The sequence below is a fragment of the Lithobates pipiens genome, unplaced genomic scaffold (assembly GCF_037356315.1).
Source record: "Lithobates pipiens isolate NorthernLeopardFrog02 unplaced genomic scaffold, aLitPip1_a1.2 Scaffold_13, whole genome shotgun sequence".
Lineage (NCBI taxonomy): Eukaryota > Metazoa > Chordata > Amphibia > Anura > Ranidae > Lithobates > Lithobates pipiens.
Genome location: NW_027507718.1, coordinates 224,031,357 through 224,056,020, shown reverse-complemented (window position 1 = coordinate 224,056,020; position 24,664 = coordinate 224,031,357). Strand labels below are relative to the sequence as shown.

The window sequence follows — 24,664 nt, the reverse complement described above, 5'->3', positions numbered from 1 at the left end:
AAAAGTAATAGCAGGGAAATCTCTTAATGGGGACGTTCGTTTTGGTGAACTGACGGTCCCCAAGGAATTCCCTTTATTTGCAGGGATTTCCTCTCACTTCCTGTTTGGCTATGGGACAGGAAGTGAAGGAAAATCTTGGCAATGGGACACAAATGGTAAAACAAAATCTGCCGAAACCCTCTCTTGCTCTATCCAAAATAAACATAAAAAGTTTTGCTTATAGCTCTACCTTAAGTCAAGGCTTCATAGCTTGATTTATCTCTGATCTAATAGCCACTCAGTTTTGCATTATTGTAATTAGTCTGTAGTATATTTACCATTACTGATAAGGTATTGTGGTAGGTAATGCCATAATATATTATGATAATGTTAAGAATAATATATGATGGATAGTTCAATTGGTATATCAACCATAATATGCACGAAGTATAAGATGCATAAGGGTTGGTTTACTAAAACTGGAGAGTGCAAAATCTGGTGCAGCTCTGTATAGAAACCAATAAGCTTCAAGGTTTTTTTCCGCCAAAGCTTAATTGAACAAGCTGAAGTTATAAGCTGATTGGCTACACACAAGCTGCACCAGATTTTGCACACTCCAGTATTAGTAAATCAACCCCAGAGTATGTGAATATTTTTTTGATGGATTGTCTAAAAACATTTTCGAAAATGCAATGTTTGAACTGATGAAAAGATATATAGTTTGTATATAGAAAATGAACGATTGTGTGTAAACTATTATGGTGCTGGCTATACATATTTACAGTGCACTAATCTGTTACTACTGTAATACACATATATATTCAAATAAAAATGTACAATCATGGACATCCACAAGTTGTTCTTTATCATTTTGACATCTAGCATAAACAATCATATTACAAAAAATGGATCTCAACAAAAGGTTTAGTTAATCTGTAGGCTTACATGCACGCTAGTCTATGTCTGGAGTTAGACCGATTCTCTCAATCTTGGGCTGTATTCATATACAGTTTAAAGAGCAGAAGCATTGGATATGCATCTGTGCTAGTTTTGTGTTTCATATGTAACATATTTAACACAAAGGAAGACATGAAAACCAACCCCAGAAGATTTTTTTTATTTTTTTTTGTTCTTTAAGGGAAACAAGGAGACAAGAGGGTTATACTGCTGCCAAGAGAAAACTGAACACTATAAAACAAAAAGTTAGTAAGCCTTAGGCAGAATTGGGAGCTGTACCACTTTTGAATTGTGTTGCTCTCACTTGCCACACAGAGACTGCATGGCTACCTCACTGGGATCCCTCAGAAGACCAGAACCTGTCAAAATGTCCCCAGCACACTTGCTGCTGAAACCTGTTTTTTTATGGGAATGTTCTAATCTGAAAATAATAGAGCAAGTAGAGTCATGGTTAAACTCAGAACTTAACAAATGTTCTGGCTCATTGGTTCTGATGTAGAAGTTATTACCAAACCCCTTTGGATACTTTCTAACTAGAACATTCTTAAACTCTATGGTTAGTGAGTGGTTGTAAAATTGTAACTGTAGAGACAAGGCATATATTTAACACAAAGGAGAACATTAAAGATCAACTCCAGGAGATATTTTTTATTTTTTGTTCTTTAAGGGAAACAAGGCTCTCACTTGCCTCCCAGAGCCTGCATGGCTTCCTCACTGGGATAGAGGTCGACCGATATGGGTTTTTCTCTGGCCGATGCCGATGCCGATATTTAGAAATCATGGTGGCCGATAGCCGATATATAATGCCGATTTTTTTGGGCCGATATGTTAGGCCGATTTTATTTTATTTTATTTATTTATTTTTAATCCCCCTTGATCTAACACACCTTTCCCACTGGGGCGTTTTTTAAGGCGCTTTTGGGCTAAAAATAGCGCCTGTAAAGTGCCTGCAAAATGGCTCCCCTGCAGTCTGTGTGAAAGACAGAGTGCTTTCACACTGAGGCGATGCGCTGGCAGGATCTTAAAAAAAAAAGTCCTCCAAGCAGCACGTTTGGAGTGGTGTATACCGCTCCTCCACCACTCCTGCCCATTGATATGAATGGGCACCACTGCCGAAGCGGTGCTTCATGGGCGCATTTAACCTCTTCCTTGGCCGCTAGCTGGGTTATATGTGCCCCACTAGCAGCCAAATAGCACCGCTAAAATGATGGTAAAGCGCCGCTAAAACTTGCGTTTTACCATCAACGCCTGCCCGCTCCAGTGTGAAAGCAGCCTTCATTAGTGATACAGAAAATTTCTTACACTTAAACATTTATTAAACAAAACAAACCTTCAATCAGTTTACTTGTATGTATGATCTAGATTAAAAAAAAAAAAAAAAACCTATATATTAAATAAAAACGGGTAGTCAAAACTTTTGGACAAAAAAAAAAAAAAAAATGGGCTAACTTTACTGTTTTTATTTTATTTATTTTTTTTAAATGGTGTATTTTTTTCCCAAAAAAATGCATTTGAAAGACCTCTGTGCAAATGCCGTGTGACATAAAATATTGCAACAACCGCTATTTTATTCCCTAGGATCTCTGCTAAAAAAATATATATATAATTTTTGGGGGTCTAAGTGATTTTCTGGCAGAAAATACAGGATTTTTACTTGTAAGCAACAAGTGTAAGAAAAGTATTTAAATGGTTAAACTGAGAACTTCTACACAGAGATGACTTCATTCATTCAGTTTAAACATTGTAACATTTAGTTATTTTCTTGGCAGTCTGCCCAGAGAGGAGGAAATTGTTGCTATGACAACTCAGCAACTCACACTGACTTCTTACAGAAGTCATTTCAAAGTCCCGCTGTAGAATCGGCTTTTTATCAGCAGAATCGGCCGATGCCGATTATTTAAAAAACGGCAAATATCGGCCGATATATCGGCCGGCCGATATATCGGTCGACCTCTACACTGGGATCCCTCAGAAGTCTCAAACCTGTCAAAACGTCCCTAGCACACTTGCTGCTGAAACCTGTTTTGTATGGGAATGGCCTAATATGACAAGTTATTCACTTCCCCCTGTTTTGTTTAGCAGTACCCCGTTGAAAAGAAATACATTATCTTCCTGTCGGGGATCCTGTCATCTTATGCCTTAACAAAACTCTCACTATTTTGTTCAGGGACATTCTAGTGCTCAAAGATCCTGTAGATAAAAAGCTGGAAGCCCTGGCCAAGGTCATATTCTTCCTGTACGTGTATGATCCAAGGATATGTTTATCAATCCTTACTGATCATCCTGTTCCCCAACAATTGAAACGTATTCCAGTTGTCATGCACTTTCGCTCAAATGATGGTCCGTGGAGCATCAGTGTAAAAAACACCTTTTGCACATGCCCTTGAAGGTGAGCCCCAATTTAGTACCTCTCTGGATTACTTTATCAAGGGTGTGCTTTATTCCCCCCATCTACACAGACAGTGTTGATGCAGGAATCCCAATCTCAACCTGGTTCCAACTAAACCATCCTTTATGCTGGGTTCACACTATCTGTGGAGCAGCTCACAGCAGATGGCCCAGTGCTACCCCGTTAACCATTTCAGGTTCTAATTAGGTGAGAATTTTTGCCTGAATTTGGACCAGAAATGGATCCAAAGACGCAGAGGACCCTTCTGCAGTGCGCTCTGCAGCCTCCCCGGAGATGTGCGAACCGGCTCCATTGATAGCGGGTCACAATCTCCTGTCATGCGAATCGGAATGCGGGAAAACCCAGCCTTAAACCTATCTATTCTTACTCACAAGGTATCCTTGTTGCCATCACTTCTGTGAGGCGAGTGTCTAAGTTGGCAGTTTTTTTCTTGTAAAGAAACCTTTCTGATTCTAAACAGAGACAAGGTTGTCTTGAGGCCTCAGGCCTCCTTTCTCCCTAAGATATTTTTTCATCAAGGGACACAGGATCACTTATGAGCCTATTATTGAGTTTCCACAAAACTGGAGCATTATAGGAGCAGGAGGGGTGACAAACAGCTTTGTTTGCTAGTATGCAGTCTCCTGTAGGGAACAGTATGACCCTCTTGTCTCAGAGTTGACCTTTTGTCCCTAATGAACTCAAAGAAGGAATTTACCATGAGTGCTGTTTTAGTTTTGGATAACATGGGGAATGTTTTGAACTTCTTAATGCTTTTATTGCTACCTATTACCCACCAGGGGAAGGACAAGTTTGGAAGGAACAGAAAGACATGTAAAGTAATCAAAATCTGACAAAAGTTCAAGCCCCCTGGCCATGTAAGAAGAGATTTACCATGACAGTCTGTCACCTTGAAACCCTGTATTAAGAACAGGAAGTGACTAAATATCTCTCCAGTGGTGACAAAGACACCAAAAAAAAAAACCAACAGTGGTTCCAACCCTTCCTCAGTCATGCCAAAAAAAGATATGGCTTTAAAACCCAGTGTAACACACAGTTGTAAACACTAGGTGGCACTATAGCAGTTATGTGTACAATACATTGTAGTCAGATTCGATTCTAACAACTAATCCTATTATTAAATTTGTAACTATCACCATCATCAATGCTGCCTGATATAACAGGTCCACTAAGAAATTAGTGTTCAGATACATCAACAACAAACAAATCTGATTTAAAAAAAACTGGGCTGGATATCAGGCAGTTATGGTGTGAGCAGATTACAACCTCTTCTAGCTTGGTGAAGAGGGCAATAAGGTTCCCTTCACAACTACTTATCTCTGGGTAACAGGATTCTTTGCATTTTTTTAACCTGCAATTAGTGAGGAAATTGACTTGCTATGCAAGTAACTTTTGTGAATTTTGAAGTCACAAAAACAGCAACTAAAATGTTGCTAGTTATTGATAACTTGTGTATATGTGGTTTGCTATTTTATATGAATACATGCTCTTCCTAGGCATATGCAGCCAGGTGCTGGCTAACTGGGACACTCTGTAACACCAGCTGCAGTGAGCCTGTTTCCCTCTAGTGTTCAGCCTGGGTACTGTGTCAACATCTTCTGAATGCAGAGCAAACAGAGACCACACCTGAGAGCAGGGGATCGTGGGATATATGGTCTGAGGAGCTAGGATTTGCATTGGAGCCAGACTTCTGCAGACTACAAGTTCCAGCCGGCTGGAAGAGAGGACATAAATAGCCTGGTCCAGGGAGGAGTATCTCTCTTGGGAACACAGCCTCCAGCGAGTGAGTGAGCAGATCCATCATTGCCAGCTCCCCTTTGGCTAAGTGACTGTCGGGGGTCACATGGATGAGCAAGTTTGGGGTGGAGGAAATTGACTGGCCTGCACAGAGTTCTGACCTCAACCCAATAGAAAACCTTTGGGAGGAATTAGAGTGGAGACTGTGAGCCGGGCCTTCTCGTTCAACATCAGTGTCTGACCTCACAAATGTGCTTCTGGAAGAATGGTCAAACATTCTCATGGACACACTCCTAAACCTTGTGGACAGCCTTCCTAGAAGAGTTGAAGCTGTTATAGCTACTAGGGATGAGTCCGATTTTTAAGTTGAATGTAAGTTCGACTAGAACATTGGGTGTTCGCCTGTTTGCCGAACAGTGAACTAGGTACTAACATAGGTAAAGTTGATCCAGGGAAAATCCGATCGCCTATTGGGGGATCAGGAAGGAATTTTTTTCCCCTGCTGTAGTAAATTGGAGCATGCTCTGCTGGGGTTTTTTTTCGCCTTCCTCTGGATCAATTGTGGGCGTGAAATTGGGTATCTGGATTGTACGATTATTTTTTATTTTATTTATTTGTTTTTGGGGTTGAACTGGATGGACTTGTGTCTTTTTTCAACCTGGCTAACTATGTAACTATGTAACTATGTAACTATGAACATTATGAGGTGTTCGCAGCACCCTTATCCGAGCATGCAAGTGCTAAAAATGTTGTAAAAAATATGAAAAACAAATAAAATAGGTCTAAGTTCAAAGTGACGGGTGCTCTTATTCCTATGTGCTTCAACCTCTAAAGTTGACACGTAATGGTTAAATGATACAATCCGTATACATATTTACAGTCCTTCAATATATGAAAAATTTAAAATTAGAAAAAAAAATTTTTGAAAAATATTGCATGAAGAAATTATTTCCAAACAAAGCATGCTATGGGAGCTTTCTTCTTCTACATGTGGGAGGCATAAAGGATCGCATTAGGAAAAAAGAATGTCGTGGATCTACAGAGTGCTGCACAGTGGCAGATACTGTGAATGCACAATACCCATGTGTGGGGTGAGGATTTCTGGTGAGTACATTTCCTACAGGGGCACTATAAAGAGCACCAGCACAAAAGTTTGAAGAGCACTAGTGTCACTTTTTAAAAGAGCACCTGTCACTTTGTACTGTTATAAACATGGGAAAATATGCCACTTTACAGACTTATTATAGACACCCCCAGGCACGATATTTAAAGGATTTCATTTTTTTATTGATTCACTTTAAGCATTATTAAAATCACTGCTCCCGAAAAACTGCCATTTTAATTTTTTTTTTTTTTGCATTGATACATGTCCCCTGGGGCAGGACTCGGGTCCCTAAACACCTTTTATGGCAATAAATTGCATAATAGCCTTTAAAATGAGCACTTTTGATTTTTCATGTTCGTGTCCTATAGACTTTAACGGTGTTTGCGTGTTCATACAAATTTTTTGCCTGTTCGCATGTTCTGCTGAAAACCGAACTGGGGGGATATTCGGCTCATCCCTAATAGCTACAAAGGGTGGGCCAACTCAATATCGAACCCTATAGACTAAAACTAGGATGCCATTACAGTTCATGTGCGTGTAAAGGCAGGCGTCCCAATACTTTTAATATTGTGTATAAATCATTGAAAGGGGGGAAGAGTCTGCATAAGTACATGGCAAACAATAGATGCCCTGCTCCTCAAACACTATCAATTTTTCTGTTTCTCCTTATAACTTAGTAAAAAGCAGCTGAGCACTGATGAGCAAAGAAATTTTTTTGTAAACTAAAAGGTTTCTTTTTTTCCTAAAACAAACTGGAATGTTTATGCACAAGGAAAAAGTAAGATCAGTAACAGATGAATTTTAGTCCACTATTGCCGAGGAATCATTAATGCTGATTGATCTGCCCCTGTATAATGTAAATAGCTCTTAGTATATTTATTTTACACACCAGAACAAGGATGTGGATAATTGCTCTTATGTCATACCCAGCTCAAGTAACTGTGGGCCTGAATGTAATCAATGGCAGTCCACACTTCATAAAGTTCCTTTAAGATGTCATATAGTAGATTGGTGCCTATGGAAACACCTTTGACATACAGTACATACTTGTTAACTTTACATGTGTTGCAGTGCATTTTTTATTATGTACCGTATGCCTTCTAATTATGCTGGCTGTCATACTGAGCCAATGGCCTTTGTGAGGCACAAACTTTAAGTGGACCTTCAGTCATTTTTTAATCTTTCCAATTAAATTAAATCTATTAAATCTTCTGCCCTTGTTGTTTTAACTTTAGATAGTAAAATTAATTTTTTCTTTCAGTAAATACCTTATAAAGCCCACTTCCTGTTTCTTGTCTGGTAAACATCCTAGGCTTATGACATCATGCACAGCTCTCTCTCTCACTCTTGTGAGAGTTTGCCAGGAAGGGAGGAGGGATGAGTCATAAGAGGGCTATTGAAAGCTGCAGAGCTGGAGGCGTGCCTCTGTGTGTCTGTGTGCATCCAGGAAGTGAACAGGCAGCAGCTACAGCTGTCCACAGTTAAAATGATTGCAGCCAGACTCAGTGGAGGGAGATTTTTGCAGCATATTTGGCAAGTACAGAATCACAGTATATATAAAATAATATGCAAAGTGGTTGGAGGGAAGCTTCAGAATGGCAAAGATGTTTTTATTACAAATTAAGTGAGCAGACTGCAGTTCATCTTTAAAGCAAGCATGCAAATCAGAAGATATGATGTCACCTTGACTTACTAGTTTGCATCTTAGTCCTCAAAAACTGATTTAGAAAGTAATGAAGCCCGAGACAACAAAATCACTAGTGTTTTTGTAGCAGATAATTCAAGATATCTTCTGTATTACATGTTCCCTTTTTCGGAAAAGCATGCAACCTGATGAGTAGTCAGGGACAGTTTTTGCACACACTAAGAGCCCTTTTACACCTAGACCGCCCCTCTGTCCCGGCAAATCGCTGCTTGTTTTAGGGGAGCTCTACCAGCGCTGCACAGCCACTGGTGGGAACGGGGCATTTTAAATACCAAAGAAGGGAATGTTGTGGCGCTGCCAAACTGCCTCCCAAACGACTCCCAAACAGCCCTAAAGATGCCGCAAGTGCACCGCCCCCGTTGTGTGAAAGCACGCTGGCTTTCACACTGGCGAGGCTTGAGAGGCCCTTTATAGGCGTTATTTTTATCACTAAAACACCAGAAAAGCACCTCAGTATGAAAGGGGTCTTAAAGTATACCTAAAGCCATAACTTTTTTAGTTGTGGATAAAATGGGGAGGGATCAGAACACTTATCAGTTTTTATTACTGTCTATGCCCCCATTAACCACTTTCAGACCGGACCATTTTGCTGGCTTAAGACCAGACCACTTTTTGCGATTGGGCCCTGCGTAGCTTTAACGGACAATTGTGACGTGGCTCCCAAACAAAATTAGGGGGGGGGGGGTGTTTTATGTGGCGCTATCTATAATAAAGCTACCTGTGTCTACTTACAAACCATAAATAATAATAATAACGCAATATATAATAATACAGTACAAACAAATGTGCAAATAGTGCCGGATAATAAAGTGCATAGAAGTGTCCGTTTTAAAGTGCAAGGAAATGTATATCAATATACTAAATATCATCAAGAAATCAATCCATGCAAATAGTGCAAACTAGTGTACAAAGAAGAAATGAGCATACCAAAAATGAAAACAAATGTTCAAAGAAAACAAATTGGAACAATGAAAATTGTATATATCCAGTGAAAAGTGTAAAACAAAGTCCACTCAAATGATGTGCAATCCGTCCAAACAGCTAATATTAAACCGTGCAATGTGAGTAGATAAAGTGCAATCTACATCCTTCTTCCAGGCTTCAGTGCTCAACATGCACCCCTTATTTCCCCCAGCCTCTTACCTCAAATAAAGGTCCCTATGGACCGAATGCCGCTTAGGGGGTGGTTGGTAGAACAGTCTTCCACCTCTTAACAGTATACCTCCGGGACCCAGACTACGTTCATCCACTATCAGCACTCCGGTTTCATATACAAAAGAGTAAGGGGGCCGCCAATGTGTAGTACCGTTAAAACACTTTATTGATAAAAAATATCCACACTTACATAAAATTTCGAAATACAGATGTAAACACTGATGCTTCCGGTCTCGGCCGCGACCGGAAGTGACGATCGACACCTAGACTCCTCCCTAATGCGTTGCGTCACATATCACATGACTTTCTCAAAGGGACGTCCTTTTTTTACCACAAATAGACCTTTCTTTTGGTGGTATTTGATCACCCCTGTGGTTTTTATTTTTTGCGCTATAGACAAAAATAGAGCAAAAATGAAATCCTTTAACCACTTGAGATCCGCGCTATAGCCAAATGACGGCTACAGCGCGGATCTCCTTTTCCGGGACGACGTCAATAGACGTAGTCCCGTGTACGAGCGGCCTGCGTGCCCCCTGAGGGGCGCGCGCGGCGCGCTCTGTGATCGGCGAGTCCATGAAACTCGCCTGATCACCGATCCGTGCAAGGGGTCGATCCCGACCCCTTATCACGTGATCAGCTGTCAGCCAATGACAGCTGATCATGTGATATAACGGAGCCGGTAATCGGCTAGTATTCCTCCTCGCGCTGACAGCGCGAGGAGAAAAAAAAAAGCCGATCACCGGCGGCCGTGATCGGGACATTAGTCCCGATCACGGCCAGCAATGCAAGCGACCACCTGCCCCCTGCCAGTGCCCACCTGCCCCCTGCAGTGCCATCCTGAATAAAAGTAAGTGCCCCCCGTCAGTGCCACCCAGCAGTGCCCATAGTGCCACCCAGCAGTGCCCACAGTGCCACCCACAGTGCCACCAGCAGTGCCACCCACAGTGCCACCCACAGTGCCCACAATCTGCCTCAAAGGTGCTGCACCCCAGTGCCGCCCAGCAGTGCCGCCCATCAGTGCCCAGCAGTGCCGCCCATCAGTGCCCAGCAGTGCCACCTATCAGTGCCACCTATCAGTGCCCATCAGTCCCATCTCTCAGTGGTACCTATCAGTGCCCATCCGTGCCACTTATCCGTGCCACCCATCCGTGCCATCTTATCTGTGCCCATCTTTGCCCATCAGTGCCGCCTTATCTGTGCCCATCGGTGCCGCCTTATCTGTGCCTATTAGTGCCGCCTTAACTATGCCTATCAGTGCCCACCAGTGCAGCCTATCAGTGCCCACCAATGCAGCCTATCAGTGCCCACCAATGCAGCCCATCAGTGCCCACCAATGCAGCCTATCAGTGCCGCCTAATCAGCGCACTTCAATGAAGGAGAAAAATGACCCGTTTGCAAAATTTTATAACAAGCTATTAAAACATGATTTTATTTTTTATTTTTTTGCATCTTTTTTTGTTTGTTTAGCAAAAAATAAAACTCCGAGCTGTAACTAAATACCACCAAAAGAAAGCTCTATTTGTGGGAAAAAAATGATAAAAATTTCATTTGGGTACAGTGTTGTATGCCCGCGCAATTGTCATTCAAAGTGCATCAGCGCTGAAAGCTGAAAATTGGTCTGGGACTGAGGGGGGTTTAAGTGCCCAGTAAGCAAGTGGTTAAATATCGTGCCTGGGGGTGTCTATAATATGTGGGTAAAGTGGCATATTTTTCCCATGTTTATATCAGTACAAAGTGAAAGGTGCTCTTTAAAAAGACAAAAAATTTACTTTTTGGAAGGTGTGCATCCCATTACATCTGGCATAAAACTAATACAGCATTTCATAAGAAGAACATCATACCAACAGTCATACATGGTGGTAGTAGCGTGATGGTCTGGGGCTGCTTTGTAGCTTCTGGACCTGGATGACTTACCATAATTAATAGAACCATGCTGAGCTGAGCTCTACCAGAAAATGTCTGCCCATCACTTTGTGACCTTAAGCTCACTTGGGTTATGCAACAGGACATTGATCCAAAACACAACAGCAAGTCCACCTCCAAATGGTTCAAACAAAGCAAAATTTAGGTTTTGGACTGGCCTAGTCAAAGGCCGGACTAAAATAAAATTGAGATGCTGTATCATGACTTTACATGTTTCATGCTGGAAAAACCTCCAATGTGGCTGAATTAAACAATTCTGCAAAGAAGAGTGGGCCAAAATTGCTCCACAGCAACGTGAAAGACTCATTGCCAGTTATTCCAAACGTTTGATTGCAGTTGTTGCTGCAAAGAGTGGCACAACCAGTTATTAGGTTTAGGGGGCAATTACTTTTTCTCATAAACCAGGCAGGTTTGGACAGCTTTTTTGCCTTAACCACTTGCCGACCGCCTCACGCCGATGTACGTCATCAGAATGGCACGGGCAGGCATAAGCACATATATGTACGTCCTTTGCCTCCCGCGGGTCGGGGGCCCGATCGGGCCCCCGCCCGGTGCCTGCGGCGGTCGGTTTTCGTTCGGGAGCGATCCCGGACGAGGGGACGGCCATTCATTCATGGCCACCCCCTCGCGATCGCTCCCGACGAATGGAAATCCCCGGTGACATCACTTCCTCTCCTGTAATGTAAACACAGGAGAGGAAGTGATGTATTCTCTCCTCCGTGTCGGTATTTTTCGTTCCGACACGGAGGAGAGCGGATCAGTGAGTTGCACCAACACATCCCACACACAGTAGAACATGCCAGGCACACTCACACCCCCCCTTTACCCCCCGATCACCCCCCCAATTACCCCTGCCCCCCAGTCACAGTGACACCAATGTCATTTTTTTTTTTTTTTTTTTTTTTTTTGCATTGGTGTCATTTGTGACTGTAATAACTGTTAGGGCAGTTAGGGTTAGCCCCCTTTAGTTCTAATGTACCCCCCTAACCCCCCCAATAAAGGTTTAACCCCGTGATCACCCCCCGTCGCCAGTGTCACTAAGGCTGGGTTCACATTGCAGCGGTTTATGAGAACGAATGTGATTCGCACCGCACTGCAGTGCAAATCACATCCGATCTCTGTGCGATTCGAGTTCAGCCATTCGCCGCACCCGCCGCACCCGCCACACCCGCCGCACCCGCCGCAAATTCGCACGGGACCCTTTTTTTGGCCCGCAGCAGAATCGGATCGCATGGGTGTTCACACCATGCGATCCGAGTTTGCAGATCGCACTGCGATATGCGAACTGATCTGGGGGTGTCAGTAACATTTCACTGACACTCCCAGCAGTTCGCATAGGGCAGTGTGAACTGCCGCCGGGAGGCATGCGATGCGGGAACCCGCCGCGGATTCGCGGCGTTTCCGCATCGCTCCAGTGTGAACCCAGCCTAATAAGCGATCATTTTTCTGATCGCCGTATTAGTGTCACAGGTGACGCTAGTTAGGCAGGTAGGTATTTAGGTTCGCCGCAGCTTTTTATAGCGCTAGGGACCCCCATATACTACCGCATAAAGCCCCCTGATTGCCCCCTAGTTAACCCTTTCACCAGTGATCACCATATAACTGTTACAGGTGACGCTGGTTGGTTAGTTATTTTTTTATAGTTTCAGGGCACCCGCCATTTATTACCTAATAAAGGTTTAACCCCCTGATCACCCGGCAGGTGTCATTTGTGACTAATAACTGTTAGGGCAGTTAGGGTTAGCCCCCTTTAGTTCTAAGGTACCCCCCTAACCCCCCCAATAAAGGTTTAACCCCGTGATCACCCCCCGTCGCCAGTGTCACTAAGGCTGGGTTCACATTGCAGCGGTTTATGAGAACGGATGTGATTCGCACCGCACTGCAGTGCAAATCACATCCGATCTCTGTGCGATTCGAGTTCAGCTATACAGATAGTATGGCTGAATTCGTGTCGCACCCGCCGCAAACTCGCACGGGACCCTTTTTTTGGTCCGCAGCAGAATCGGATCGCATGGGTGTTCACACCATGCGATCCAAGTTTGCAGATCGCACTGCGATATGCGAACTGATCTGGGGGTGTCATTAACATTTCACTGACACTCCCAGCAGTTCGCATAGGGCAGTGTGAACTGCCGCCGGGAGGCATGCGATGCGGGAACCCGCCGCGCATTCGTGGCGTTCCCGCATCGCTCCAGTGTGAACCCAGCCTAATAAGCGATCGTTTTTCTGATCGCTGTATTAGTGTCACAGGTGACGCTAGTTAGGCAGGTAGGTATTTAGGTTCGCCGCAGCTTTTTATAGCGCCAGGGACCCCCATATACTACCGCATAAAGCCCCCTGATTGCCCCCTAGTTAACCCTTTCACCAGTGATCACCATATAACTGTTACAGGTGACGCTGGTTGGTTAGTTATTTTTTTATAGTTTCAGGGCACCCGCCATTTATTACCTAGTCTCACTAGTGTACCCCTAAATTTAGGGGTGTCTACTTTCTAAAATGGGGTCATTTGGGGGGGGGGGGTTTGTGCCATCTTGGCATTTTATGGCCTTCAAAACTGTAACGCCCTTAGAAAGCCTGAAGGCGGTGCTTGGTTTTTGGGGCCCCGTACGCGGCTAGGCTCCCAAAAAGTCCCACATATGTGGTATCCCCGTACTCAGGAGAAGCAGCAGAATTTATTTTGGGGTGTCATTTCACATATGCCCATGGCATGCGTGAGCAATATATCATTTAGTGACAACTTTGTGAAAAAAAAAAAAAGTTTGTAATTTTCCCGCAACTTGTGGCAAAATATAAAATATTCCATGGACTCAACATGCCTCTCAGCAAATAGCTTGGGGTGTCTACTTTCTAAAATGGGGTCATTTGTGGGGGTTTTGTGCCATCTTGGCATTTTATGGCCTTCAAAACTGTAATAGGTAGTGAGAAGTGAACTCAAAAAATTACGCCCTTAGAAAGCCTGAAGGCGGTGCTTGGTTTTCGGGGCCCCGTACGCGGCTAGGCTCCCAAAAAGTCCCACATATGTGGTATCCCCGTACTCAGGAGAAGCAGCAGAATTTATTTTGGGGTGTCATTTCACATATGCCCATGGCATGCATGAGCAATATATCATTTAGTGACAACTTTGTGAAAAAAAAAAAAAAAAAAAAAAAGTTTGTAATTTTCCCGCAACTTGTGGCAAAATATAAAATATTCCATGGACTCAACATGCCTCTCAGCAAATAGCTTGGGGTGTCTACTTTCTAAAATGGGGTCATTTGTGGGGGTTTTGTGCCATCTTGGCATTTTATGGCCTTCAAAACTGTAATAGGTAGTGAGGCGTGAAATCAAAAATTGACGCCCTTAGAAAGCCTGAAGGCGGTGCTTGGTTTTCGGGGCCCTGTACGCGGCTAGGCTCCCAAAAAGTCCCACATATGTGGTATCCCCGTACTCAGGAGAAGCAGCAGAATTTATTTTGGGGTGTCATTTCACATACGCCCATAGCATGTGTGAGCAATATATCATTTAGTGACAACTTTGTGTAAAAAAAAAAAAAAAATTTTTTTTTTGTCATTATTCAATCGCTTGAGGCAAAAAAATAAAATATTCAATGGGCTCAACATGCCTCTTATCAATTTCCTTAGGGGGTCTACTTTCCAAAATGGGGTCATTTGGGGGGGTTTTGTACTGCCCTGTCATTTTAGCACCTCAAGAAATGAGATAGGCAGTCGTAAACTAAAAGCTGCGTAAATTCCAGAAAACGTACCTTAGTTTGTAGATGTGACAACTTTTGCGCAAACCAATAAATATACAATTATTGACTTTTTTTTTACCAAAGACATGTGGCTGAATACATTTTGTCCTAAATGTATGACTAAAATTGAGTTTATTGGATTTTTCTAATAACAAAAAGTAGAAAATATCATTTTTTTTCAAAATTTGCGGTCTTTTTACGTTTATATCGCAAAAAATAAAAATCGCAGAGGCAATCAAATACCATCAAAAGAAAGCTCTATTTGTGGGAAGAAAAGGACGCAAATTTTGTTTGGGTACAACATTGCATGACCGCGCAATTACCAGTTAAAGCAGTGCAGTGCCAAAGTGTAAAAAGACCTCTGGTCATTTACCAGCAAAATGGTCCGGTCTGAAAGTGGTTAATAAATGAAACCATCATTTAAAAGCTGCATTTTGTGCATTAAGTGTGACAAATATGCAAAAGGAAAAATCAGAAAGGGGGAAAATATTTTTTCACAGCATTGTAGGTGTTTACAGAAGCATTTGAAGCATTTACAGAAAAAAAAGGGACCTTTCACATGGCCGTTCTGTATGTCTGTTTTTCCTCCATCCAATCGCAGATGAAAAACGGACATAAATGCATGTCTATGGGAAAGGAGACATTTGCGGATGATCTTCCGCTGACATATGCTCACAGCCACCTCTGTTAAGTTCAGTTTTTTGAGATGGAAGAAAACCCTATTCTTTTTCCGTTTAAAAAAAAGTAATGGACGAAAAACGGATGTTAGTGGACCACAACCGCTTACATCCGATTTGACCCAAAAACATGGGCGTTCAGTTTTTTTAGTTCAATTCAGTCACTTTTTTTTTTTTTTTTTGTAAAAAACTGATGAAAAACAGATGTCAGCAGACATGAAACCGGTTGTAAAGATTTACATTCGTATCCGTTTTTGATCCTTTTTTTTACCAAAAAGAAAGTGACTGAACCGAACTAAAAAACTGAACGTGTGAATGTGTGAAAGGACCCAAAGACACATTCTGTGAGGAGCTTTTGAACAGAAAAAAAAAAGAGTATGTGCATAAACGCGTCTAAACATGAGTATGAGCATAAATGTATTCCAATGGCCAGAATAAGTTAATACTCTGGCCAGGAAAATGTATTTACGCCATACGCCCGTAAACTCAAGTACATACATGCATAAATTATGCATTCAAGTACATATATGCATAAATGCACATACATATTGTAATTTTAGAGGCATTTTTTCTGCCAAATTCCAGCAGAAAAAAAATGCTGTTTATTTTCATAAGCTCTTGTGCATGAGACCTTAAGCTTGGCAACAGTCTCAGATACTTTTCTCTTGCAGTCACGTGCGCAAAGAATATGTTAGTTACGCCAGCGCACCACAGCCATTAGTGTATCCATCTCTCTTATTGTATGGGCAGCGTTGCCTGTTTGTTTGCCATGAAAGTATTTAAGTTGCTTTTTATGATTGGAAACCTCTGTAGCATGTTGTACATACCATAAGAACCTGAACTGTACTGGTCGTTTCTGAAGTGTACTTTCTCCATAATATGAACTCTGCATGCAGACAAGTTTGCTGTATGAAGGGGGGTGGTGTGGATATAAGGGGACTGCTTTTCTTCTACATCTGGGATATTTTACTGCCCAATTAATACAGCCATGGGAATTGTTACCCTGGTGAACTGATAGCAAGAAAGCGCAACAAACCCCCATCAGTTTTCTCCAGGGCTTTTCCTGCTTAGACTAATTCCTTTCCGTCAAGTTCTTATGAGAGAAGAGGAACTGCATTACTAGACGTATGACAAACGAAATGTCTAACAGCCACTTAAAATTCCTTTCCCTTGATTTAAGCAAAATAAAATTCATATACGAGACATACCATTTACTTGCATTTATTTCTTTTCCGTTTCATTAAATTAGCGATGTTTTTGTTGGCTGGTGTCCATGTGTTGTATAAAGTGTTGGAATTAGGAGGAGCAATAATGTAGGATGTGATGGAAGATAACAGTTGTTTACCTCACATTCTACTTCAAAAACCAAGGCCATATTTGGTTGTCAGCTTTATTTGCTGTATAAGATTTATATACATTGCAAGCATTTTAATTTCCTCTTGCCATTTATGGAGAGGTTGCAACAGCTCTTTCAGTGAAAGGTTATTTTTTTCCAATGGAAAACGGGCTGGCAACTAATTTTCTCCAAAAATTTGATCCTTCCCATGCTACCAAAAAAGCATTTTTGTTATTTTTTTTTTCAGTAAAATAATATAGGCTTGCATTTCTCTTTTCACCCATGTACTGGCTACTTTCCTATTTATTCAATGCTATTAAAATATATTATTGAGGCATGTTTTAAAAAGATGGACCCATGTTATGTGTCCATTCTCGCAATCGGTTTCAGATTTTCGGTACTACTTTCATTTTTGTGATATCATTGCATATTTAGATTATTGCATTTTAACATGCCATATACTTTAGCATGTTTTTCCAGGGCATTTTATCTTCTATTTTGCTGTCTTGTAATTTCCTGTCCTGGAGCTATTTGTGTCCAAATTTGATGGGTAATGATAGGTAGGCATTTGATAGGTAAATTAGGAGTTTCAATTTGTATGCAATCAGGCAGGCCCTTGCACTACATGGTTTTGCTAAATCTGAAGACAAAAATCAGCAGAAAATCTGATGTGTGTATGGGGCTTTAGACATTAGATGACTGAACTTTGAAATATTTAATCTGTAGTTTACTTCAAAGTGAGGTCAAATTCAAAGTAAAGTTAAGTTGATAGCCTGCCCTTCTAGCTTTTCATGTTTGCCTGTTGCCCCATTCCCCACCGAAGCCCCATGCCCTATCACTTTACATACATAGATGGGCCTCAGCTAGTTGAAACTGGACTTAATGCTAGTGTCAGTAATAGGAAAACGTTCATAAGGCTGGTATTTTTTTTACCAAAGGGGTCACTGAAGACAGCATGCTTGGTGTACTATACACAGCATCAACTAACTCCTGTGCTATGGATAGAAGCCAAGAGACTTGCTAAGCACATGAAATACCCTGCCTACAGTGTATATACAGATACACAGACCACATTGGGAACTCTTGTCTGTGGGCATGCCAAGAACAATTTCAGGCACATAATCAGCAGATGGTCATTGTGCCATGCACATGCTATTCATATGGAGCACTGTGTTGGAGTCATGTCTAGCACAAGGGTAGATGGACACTACCAGAGACATGCTGAATATGAGAGCTTCTCTGCTCACCCCATTGAACACTTGTCCATAAACATGCTGAGCATTTCAGATTCTTTGCCAGAAACCTAAATATAAGGGTCACTTAACATATGGAGCACTCTGCCAGGGACATGCTGAGCACTAAGAGAAGGGCAAGGCAAGTATTGCACCCTGTGGATCATTAACACTTTCCACCAGTATATATATATATATATATATATATATATATATATATATATATATATATATATATATATATATATATATATATATGTGTGTGTGTGTGTGTGGAAAGTGCAAATGATCCACAGGGTGCAATATATATTACCGGTAGAACATCTGTGCCTTACCTTGCCCCTAAATCTTCCTCCTCTTCCAGCACAAATTTACATGGTCACCCTTCCCAGCCAAATCCTCTCCCAAAATTCCCCCTTCTAGCACAAATCCTCCCTCCCAGCACAAATTCTATCCCCCTCTAGCACAAATCCTACCCCCCTCCCTTTTAGCACAAATCCTCTCCACTCTCAAACTACTCCCCAGCACAACTTCTCTTACCCACTCCCCCCCACCCCCACCATCTCTCCTCTTAGTATAAATCTATCCCCAACGCAAATTTATGTTAATTCCCCCCCCCCCCCAGCACACACACACTCCAAGTTACATGCCCTCCAGTGCAATTTTGCCACCCTGAATCCTTGAAACAGATCTCAGATCGACATGGCACCCGCTCCTCTTGCGCATGATATATTTCAGAACCAAGGAGGAACCTATCTTCCCTCAGCTCTGACGTGTGTTGTTGTTACAGGCTACCAGAAGTTGGCAATGACAGCACCTCGGGGGGGGAACAAAGCGCTAGGGACCCTGTGCACCCCGCAGGTGATGCGGGCCGAGTGCCCTGGGCTGTCCCTACCAGGTGAATTTGTGGCACCACATACTGAACTTCTTCTGGCACTGGGCCCCAGGCCTGGATCCACAGGACACTGTGATTTTGTTGAAATCCTAGGCTGGTTGCGAGATATTATTTTGTGCTCCTAAGAATTTTGCGCCCAGGGAAACCTCCCCTGTGGCCCCACTTATGCCACACCGCTTCTACCAAGGCAGTGCTGAGCACATGAAATCCTCTGAAAGGGACTTGCTGAACAGAATAAGGAGCCAGCCTAAGTACAGAGATCATATACAAATCACAGTGCTCCTTAGCAATCACAGCCAGTGCCACATTACAGTTTGCACCAGCTTGAAATCAAATTACAAAGAGTGCCTCATTAGATTAAACATGGTGGCAGTATAATGCCTTGTACACACGGTCAGACATTCCGACCACAAAATCCGTCTGATTTTTTCCGACAGATTTTGTCCTAAACTGGTGTTGCATACACACGGTCGGACAAAGTTGTTGGAAAATCCGTTGAGGCTAGTAGCCAATAGCTTTGGTCTGGTAATTTGATCTGAGCATGTGTGGCACTTTGTCCAATGGGAAAATCTCAACAAACGATCCGAAAAGGTCAGATCAGATTTTTTTGTCAGAAAATTTGAAATGCTGCTCTCAAATTTTTTTCCGGCGGAATTTCCAATGGAAAAAGTCCGATAGAGCCCACACATGATCGGATTTTCCAACAATATAATCCGATCTGACCTTTTCCGTCGGAATTTCCAACTGTGTATTCAAGGCATTAGTCTCTTTTTTAAGGCTAAGCACATTTTCTGTAAGTACCTAAAAATACGTGTAGATCCTGCCAGAAATCTTTGCAATTTCACATGCACTGAACTGAAATGTCAGCCTCCCTGGTAATTTTTTCATGGATTAAAGAGCCAACCCCCCTTTGAGTGACATTGCTGCTCCTTCATACATATAGTACAATATATTACAATATGTCACCTCACCCCATGCTGTCCTCCAGGACTTCTCGAGCCTCTCCCAGCCTCTCCCATCCTCGACTATCTCCAACTCTGTCCACTTTTGGGCGATCCCTGAAAACCCTTCTCTTCAGAGAAGTCTGTCCCAACAACTGTAGTTTTATCTTTTTCATCCGCCTATCCCCTTAGTTATTACCTTTTTTATCAATTGAATCACTTGACCCCCCCCCCCCCCCCCTACCCTTTATATTGTAAGCTCTAATGAGCAGGGCCCTCTAATTCCTCCTATATGGCATTGTATTGTAACTGTACTGTCTGTCCCTGCCTCTGTTGTAAAGTGCTGAGAAAACTGTTGGCATGGTATAAATCCTGTATAATAATAGTAATAATAAAAATAAAAATAATTTTTGTTCCAGGGTGTATATACACTTTAAGCATATTTTTCAGTAAATGTCATGTGCTAAATCCAGGTGTTTCATATATGTAATTATATCTTTTATTTTAATGTTATAATCTTATTCATAATTTAAGTAATGGCATTTACATTGAGGCATCAGAGGATCTCAAACATTAGGGGTAAATTGTTAGCATGTGTAACCTCTTGCTGACAGCGTAACGCATATATGCAGTGCCAAGAAAGGCAAGCTTTAACACCCAGCCACCACACACATGCACCCATGTGTACTGCGAATGGGCTCACTGTGCACTCCCAGCACACTGAGCTTTTACTGAAAGCTCTTGGTTATAGCTTCTGATTGGGTGCCAGTGGGATAGGCTCCCAATCATGTTACTGCTGTTATCACAGTGGTCACATAATAAAGAAGCTGTGCTGTCTCCCGGTCATTAAACCCTACTTAAAGGGCTGTCGGGAGGTGTCATTAAGGGGTTGATGATAGTTTCCTTTAAGGGAGAATTGACCTGGAAAAGTATAGGGATAAATAATTCCAAATGTTTTCTAACTTCCATTTGTTTATCTAAGAAACTAGCCTTTTCAGGAGGAGACAACAATAGCAGCCCACATATTCCTGCCATGACAAGTGTATTTTAATGGTTTCAGAAATACTGTAGGTTGCTGAATATTAACATTTGTTGTAGTAATCAATGTTACCACTATTCCATCTGTGTGAACTTTTAAAACAGGTGACTGCTTAATAATGTGTGTGGTTGGGATTTTGTTTTCTTTGGCTTGCCATAACTATGTTTTTGTTCTCTTAGATTACCGAACTGGGCCTTGCTTCACACAAATCAGCAACCAGATGTGCCAAGGCCAGCTCAGTGGTATTGTGTGTACAAAGACATTGTGTTGTGCCACCATTGGCCGTGCCTGGGGTCACCCATGTGAAATGTGCCCTGCTCAACCCCACCCATGCCGCAGAGGATTCATTCCAAATATTCGAACCGGAGCCTGCCAAGGTAAATACTTATACAACTATATAAGACTACATATAAGATCCACTGTCTACCACTTATTGCATAGTACTGTTCATTTCTGTTCGGTGTAATTCTTCTTAGTTGTCTGATTTTTTCCTGATCTTTGAAATGCCTAATTTAAATGAGACCGTTAAGGTTTACCACATGCTAGGTAGTTGTAACATATGTTTTTGCAAGTTACAAACCCTTTTACCATGGACTTTCCAAGGGTGATTGAAAAAGTTATGTGAAAGTAACTGAGGTTGCCAGAAAAATATAGACATGCATAATAGTAACAGATGGGTTAACTATTTTTGGCTGAACAGAGTGGGGACATTCCCATTCTTTTGTAAAGTTAAGCGGATCCATGTGAAATTTCAGACATTTAGGATGCCTTGGAAAAATATGTAGCTAATTGCTGTACTAATCAAGGTAAATTGAGTTTTGTTTAGAGTTCTCCTTCCCGCACCTACTGGGTAGCAGGAACCGGTCAATAATCACAAGCTTGGAATGGATGTTAGACTCTGTGGGACTGCACCTAAAATCCCTCAGTCTTTCCAGTTAACCCATAGGAGGTAGCTTAGAGGCTCTGTATGTAGTCTTTGCAAGGCCAGAAAGAAACCAAGTAATCTATAAAACTAGAATGAGGTAAAAGTATAATGGAAATAATGCATATAGTATTGCCATATATTGTAGTATTTTCAGAGTAGAGAGCATTGTACGGACTACATTTCCTAAAACAGTCATGCGTAAATACTAAAGTCATAAACAGAAGCCAATTATATAGACTCCAGTAGTGGTAATTGCTCTGCATGGAGAAAGAACAGGTTGAAAGTCTTTGGCTCTGATGCCAAAAAAATGTGCAAAGTGTAGTAACTCATGATGGAAAGTCAGAAAGAGCTTTTCATTGGTCTAACTACATTAAACTGCTGGTAGAATGATGTGTTTAATGCATCACAATGATGAGGGCCAGCTAACCAAATGGCATTTTTGCTTTACCCTCCAAAAAAGAAAGAAATTCAGCTTAAATCTATGGACCTTATGAACCAGGCATATCCATAAAGGCTTGTTTGTGGTGAAGCATGTTAAAAAATCTTACTGCATATTAATGTGTTTGACTTGCATTAATCTATGAGTCTGCTAAGCAAAGTAATATGTTTACCACACCCATGGCCTTAATTAATGTGCTCTCATTAAGAGCTGTGCATATTTCTGAATAATCAGATTTTATGGCTAGCTCCACCTTTTTTTTTTTACCATGTTACATGTTACATCCATATTTATGGATCTGCGGTTGCAATGCTTTGAAGGCTCTTTTGCAAAAAAATAATAAAGGCACCATTTTTTCCAGCCAATATATGGTTGGCCTTTAAACTTTTATGGCTATGGAGAAAATAAAATTACTCCAGTTCTTAGTAATAACATGTCGATACATAAAGCCATTAGAGTTAAGGAATTTACCACCTGAAAAAGAGAATTTCAACATAAAATATTTGACTACTTACTTAAAGTATTATGTTTGTAGGTGGTTTGTGACCAGATTAAAGTAACAATGTAACAGAAAATTCCCTTTGGGCGTACCCATGCTGAATAGTACTGATAGTGTTCAGGTACAGATTAATGTTGAGAGGTCTATGCAATCTCTATGGACCTTTCTGCAAAGCAGAATTTTCTTCTTTTTGCTCTATAATGTCATCATTATCATGTGAAAGAATTCTCCTGGTATGTAAAAACATTCATCATATAGATTAATCTATAAAACATAGTTTATTCTGCTTTAAACTGCAGTGAAATGTTTTGTGTGAAGACATGTGCAGTCTTTTTTGGCGCCATTGTGTTTTACTGTTTGCAGAGCATTCAAGTGTGTCCTGATTTTTGATGCAGAAACATTGTCACAGCTCTTCCTGCTTCACAGGCCCCTTTATGTTTATGCTAAAGGGTCTGCTGCTGCCAAAATTGTTTTACAAGTTTACATATTTGCAATTCACAAGTGGGCATTCCAGTCAGAGTGGGTCAGAAACACTTTCAATCAGAATGAAAACAGCCATTTGTTAGCAATTATGTCTTCCGGCATTTGGGGGTCTAGCTTTTTTTTTTTTATTCCATGCAGTTTGGTATGGGCAGGCAGAATTACTAAGTGATGTGGTTTAGTAATATACTCAGACATAGCAGCTATTACATTTGGCAAGGCAGAAAGGTTTGCAATCTGAAAAAGCAATTGAGGCAGTAGTAGCAAGTCATGGGGTGTCATCTGTTCAATTGCAAGAGCCCAAAAAGTTGTCCTCCCTATACGTCCTATATGCTAAATCTTTACACATTTATGAGCACCAAGTTATAACAACCATACCACATTAATTAATTCACAATGTTAATCCAAGAAAAAACTGATGTTGGTTTGGTCATGGGCAAAGAAACAACTGACAGGAAAATGACATACTCACTTATTGGTCAAGGAAATGTCGCTAAGAATGTACTGCCAATAGGCTAATGTCCTGTACACACAGTCGGTCTTTCCGACGGAAAATGTGCGATCAGATCTTGTTGTCGGAAAATCCGATCGTGTGTGGGCTCCATCTGACTTTTTCTGTCGGAATTTCCGACATACAAAGTTTGAGAGCAGGATCTAAAATTTTCCGTCAACAAAATCCAATCATTTAAATTCCGATAGTGTGTAGACAATTCCCACAGACAAAGTGCCACACATGCTCAGAATAAATTACGAGACGAAAGCTATTGGCTACTGCCCTCTTTATAGTCCCGTCATACGATCGGATTTTCCAACAACTATGTGCGACCGTGTGTATGCCAGACAAGTTTGGGCCAAAATCCGACAGATTTTGTTGTCGGAATGTCCGACCGTGTGTACAGGGCATTATACTGTATATGCAGCAGACTGCAAGTTATGGTCATACAGAATCCTATAACAACAAATAAGACAGTTCACACATGCTATATATTTAATATTAGTGATGTGCTTGCCTCAGACAAAGGCTCCACTTTGTCAACCTCTAGAAGACATCTCTGTGTTGCATCTTGCTTGGTTAGCCTTGACCACGGATGGCATCAGGAATTGAGCACTGCTGTCGGAGGACATCACTGTGTTCTATTTGCTTGGTGCGTGTTGACTTTGGGGTGGCATCGGGGATTGAGGCAATGCTGCTGGAGGACATCACTGCTTTACATCGTGCTTGGTGACTGTTAATTTGAGGATAGCTTCAGGACAGGGACAGTGCTGTTGGGCTGACTGGAGAACATCACTAAGTTAGTGCCATTTGGCTAGGGGGTGGACACAGAAATGGTTCTGTTGAAAATGTTGATGTTTCCAATTATTATAATTCCCACTAAAGTATCTAAATATTAGTATTTCCACTAAAGTATTGGGTTGCAATACCTTTCAAACCAAAATAAATCCTCTGAAATACTGAACATGCAACACTCACAATTTGCAGCCAGCGGGTGAACTACTATA

The 24,664-nt window shown here is 41.6% G+C and overlaps 1 protein-coding gene across 1 annotated transcript in view; it reads left to right on the top strand.

Moving 5' to 3' along the window:
• The window catches only part of LOC143974655 (fibrillin-2-like), a 214,387-nt gene that overhangs the window by 115,006 nt on the left and 74,717 nt on the right, over positions 1-24,664 (top strand). The window contains exon 7 of the mRNA XM_077476264.1: positions 21,001-21,198. Within this exon, the coding sequence (XP_077332390.1) occupies positions 21,001-21,198 (198 nt within the window). The remainder of the gene's footprint in view (positions 1-21,000; positions 21,199-24,664) is intronic.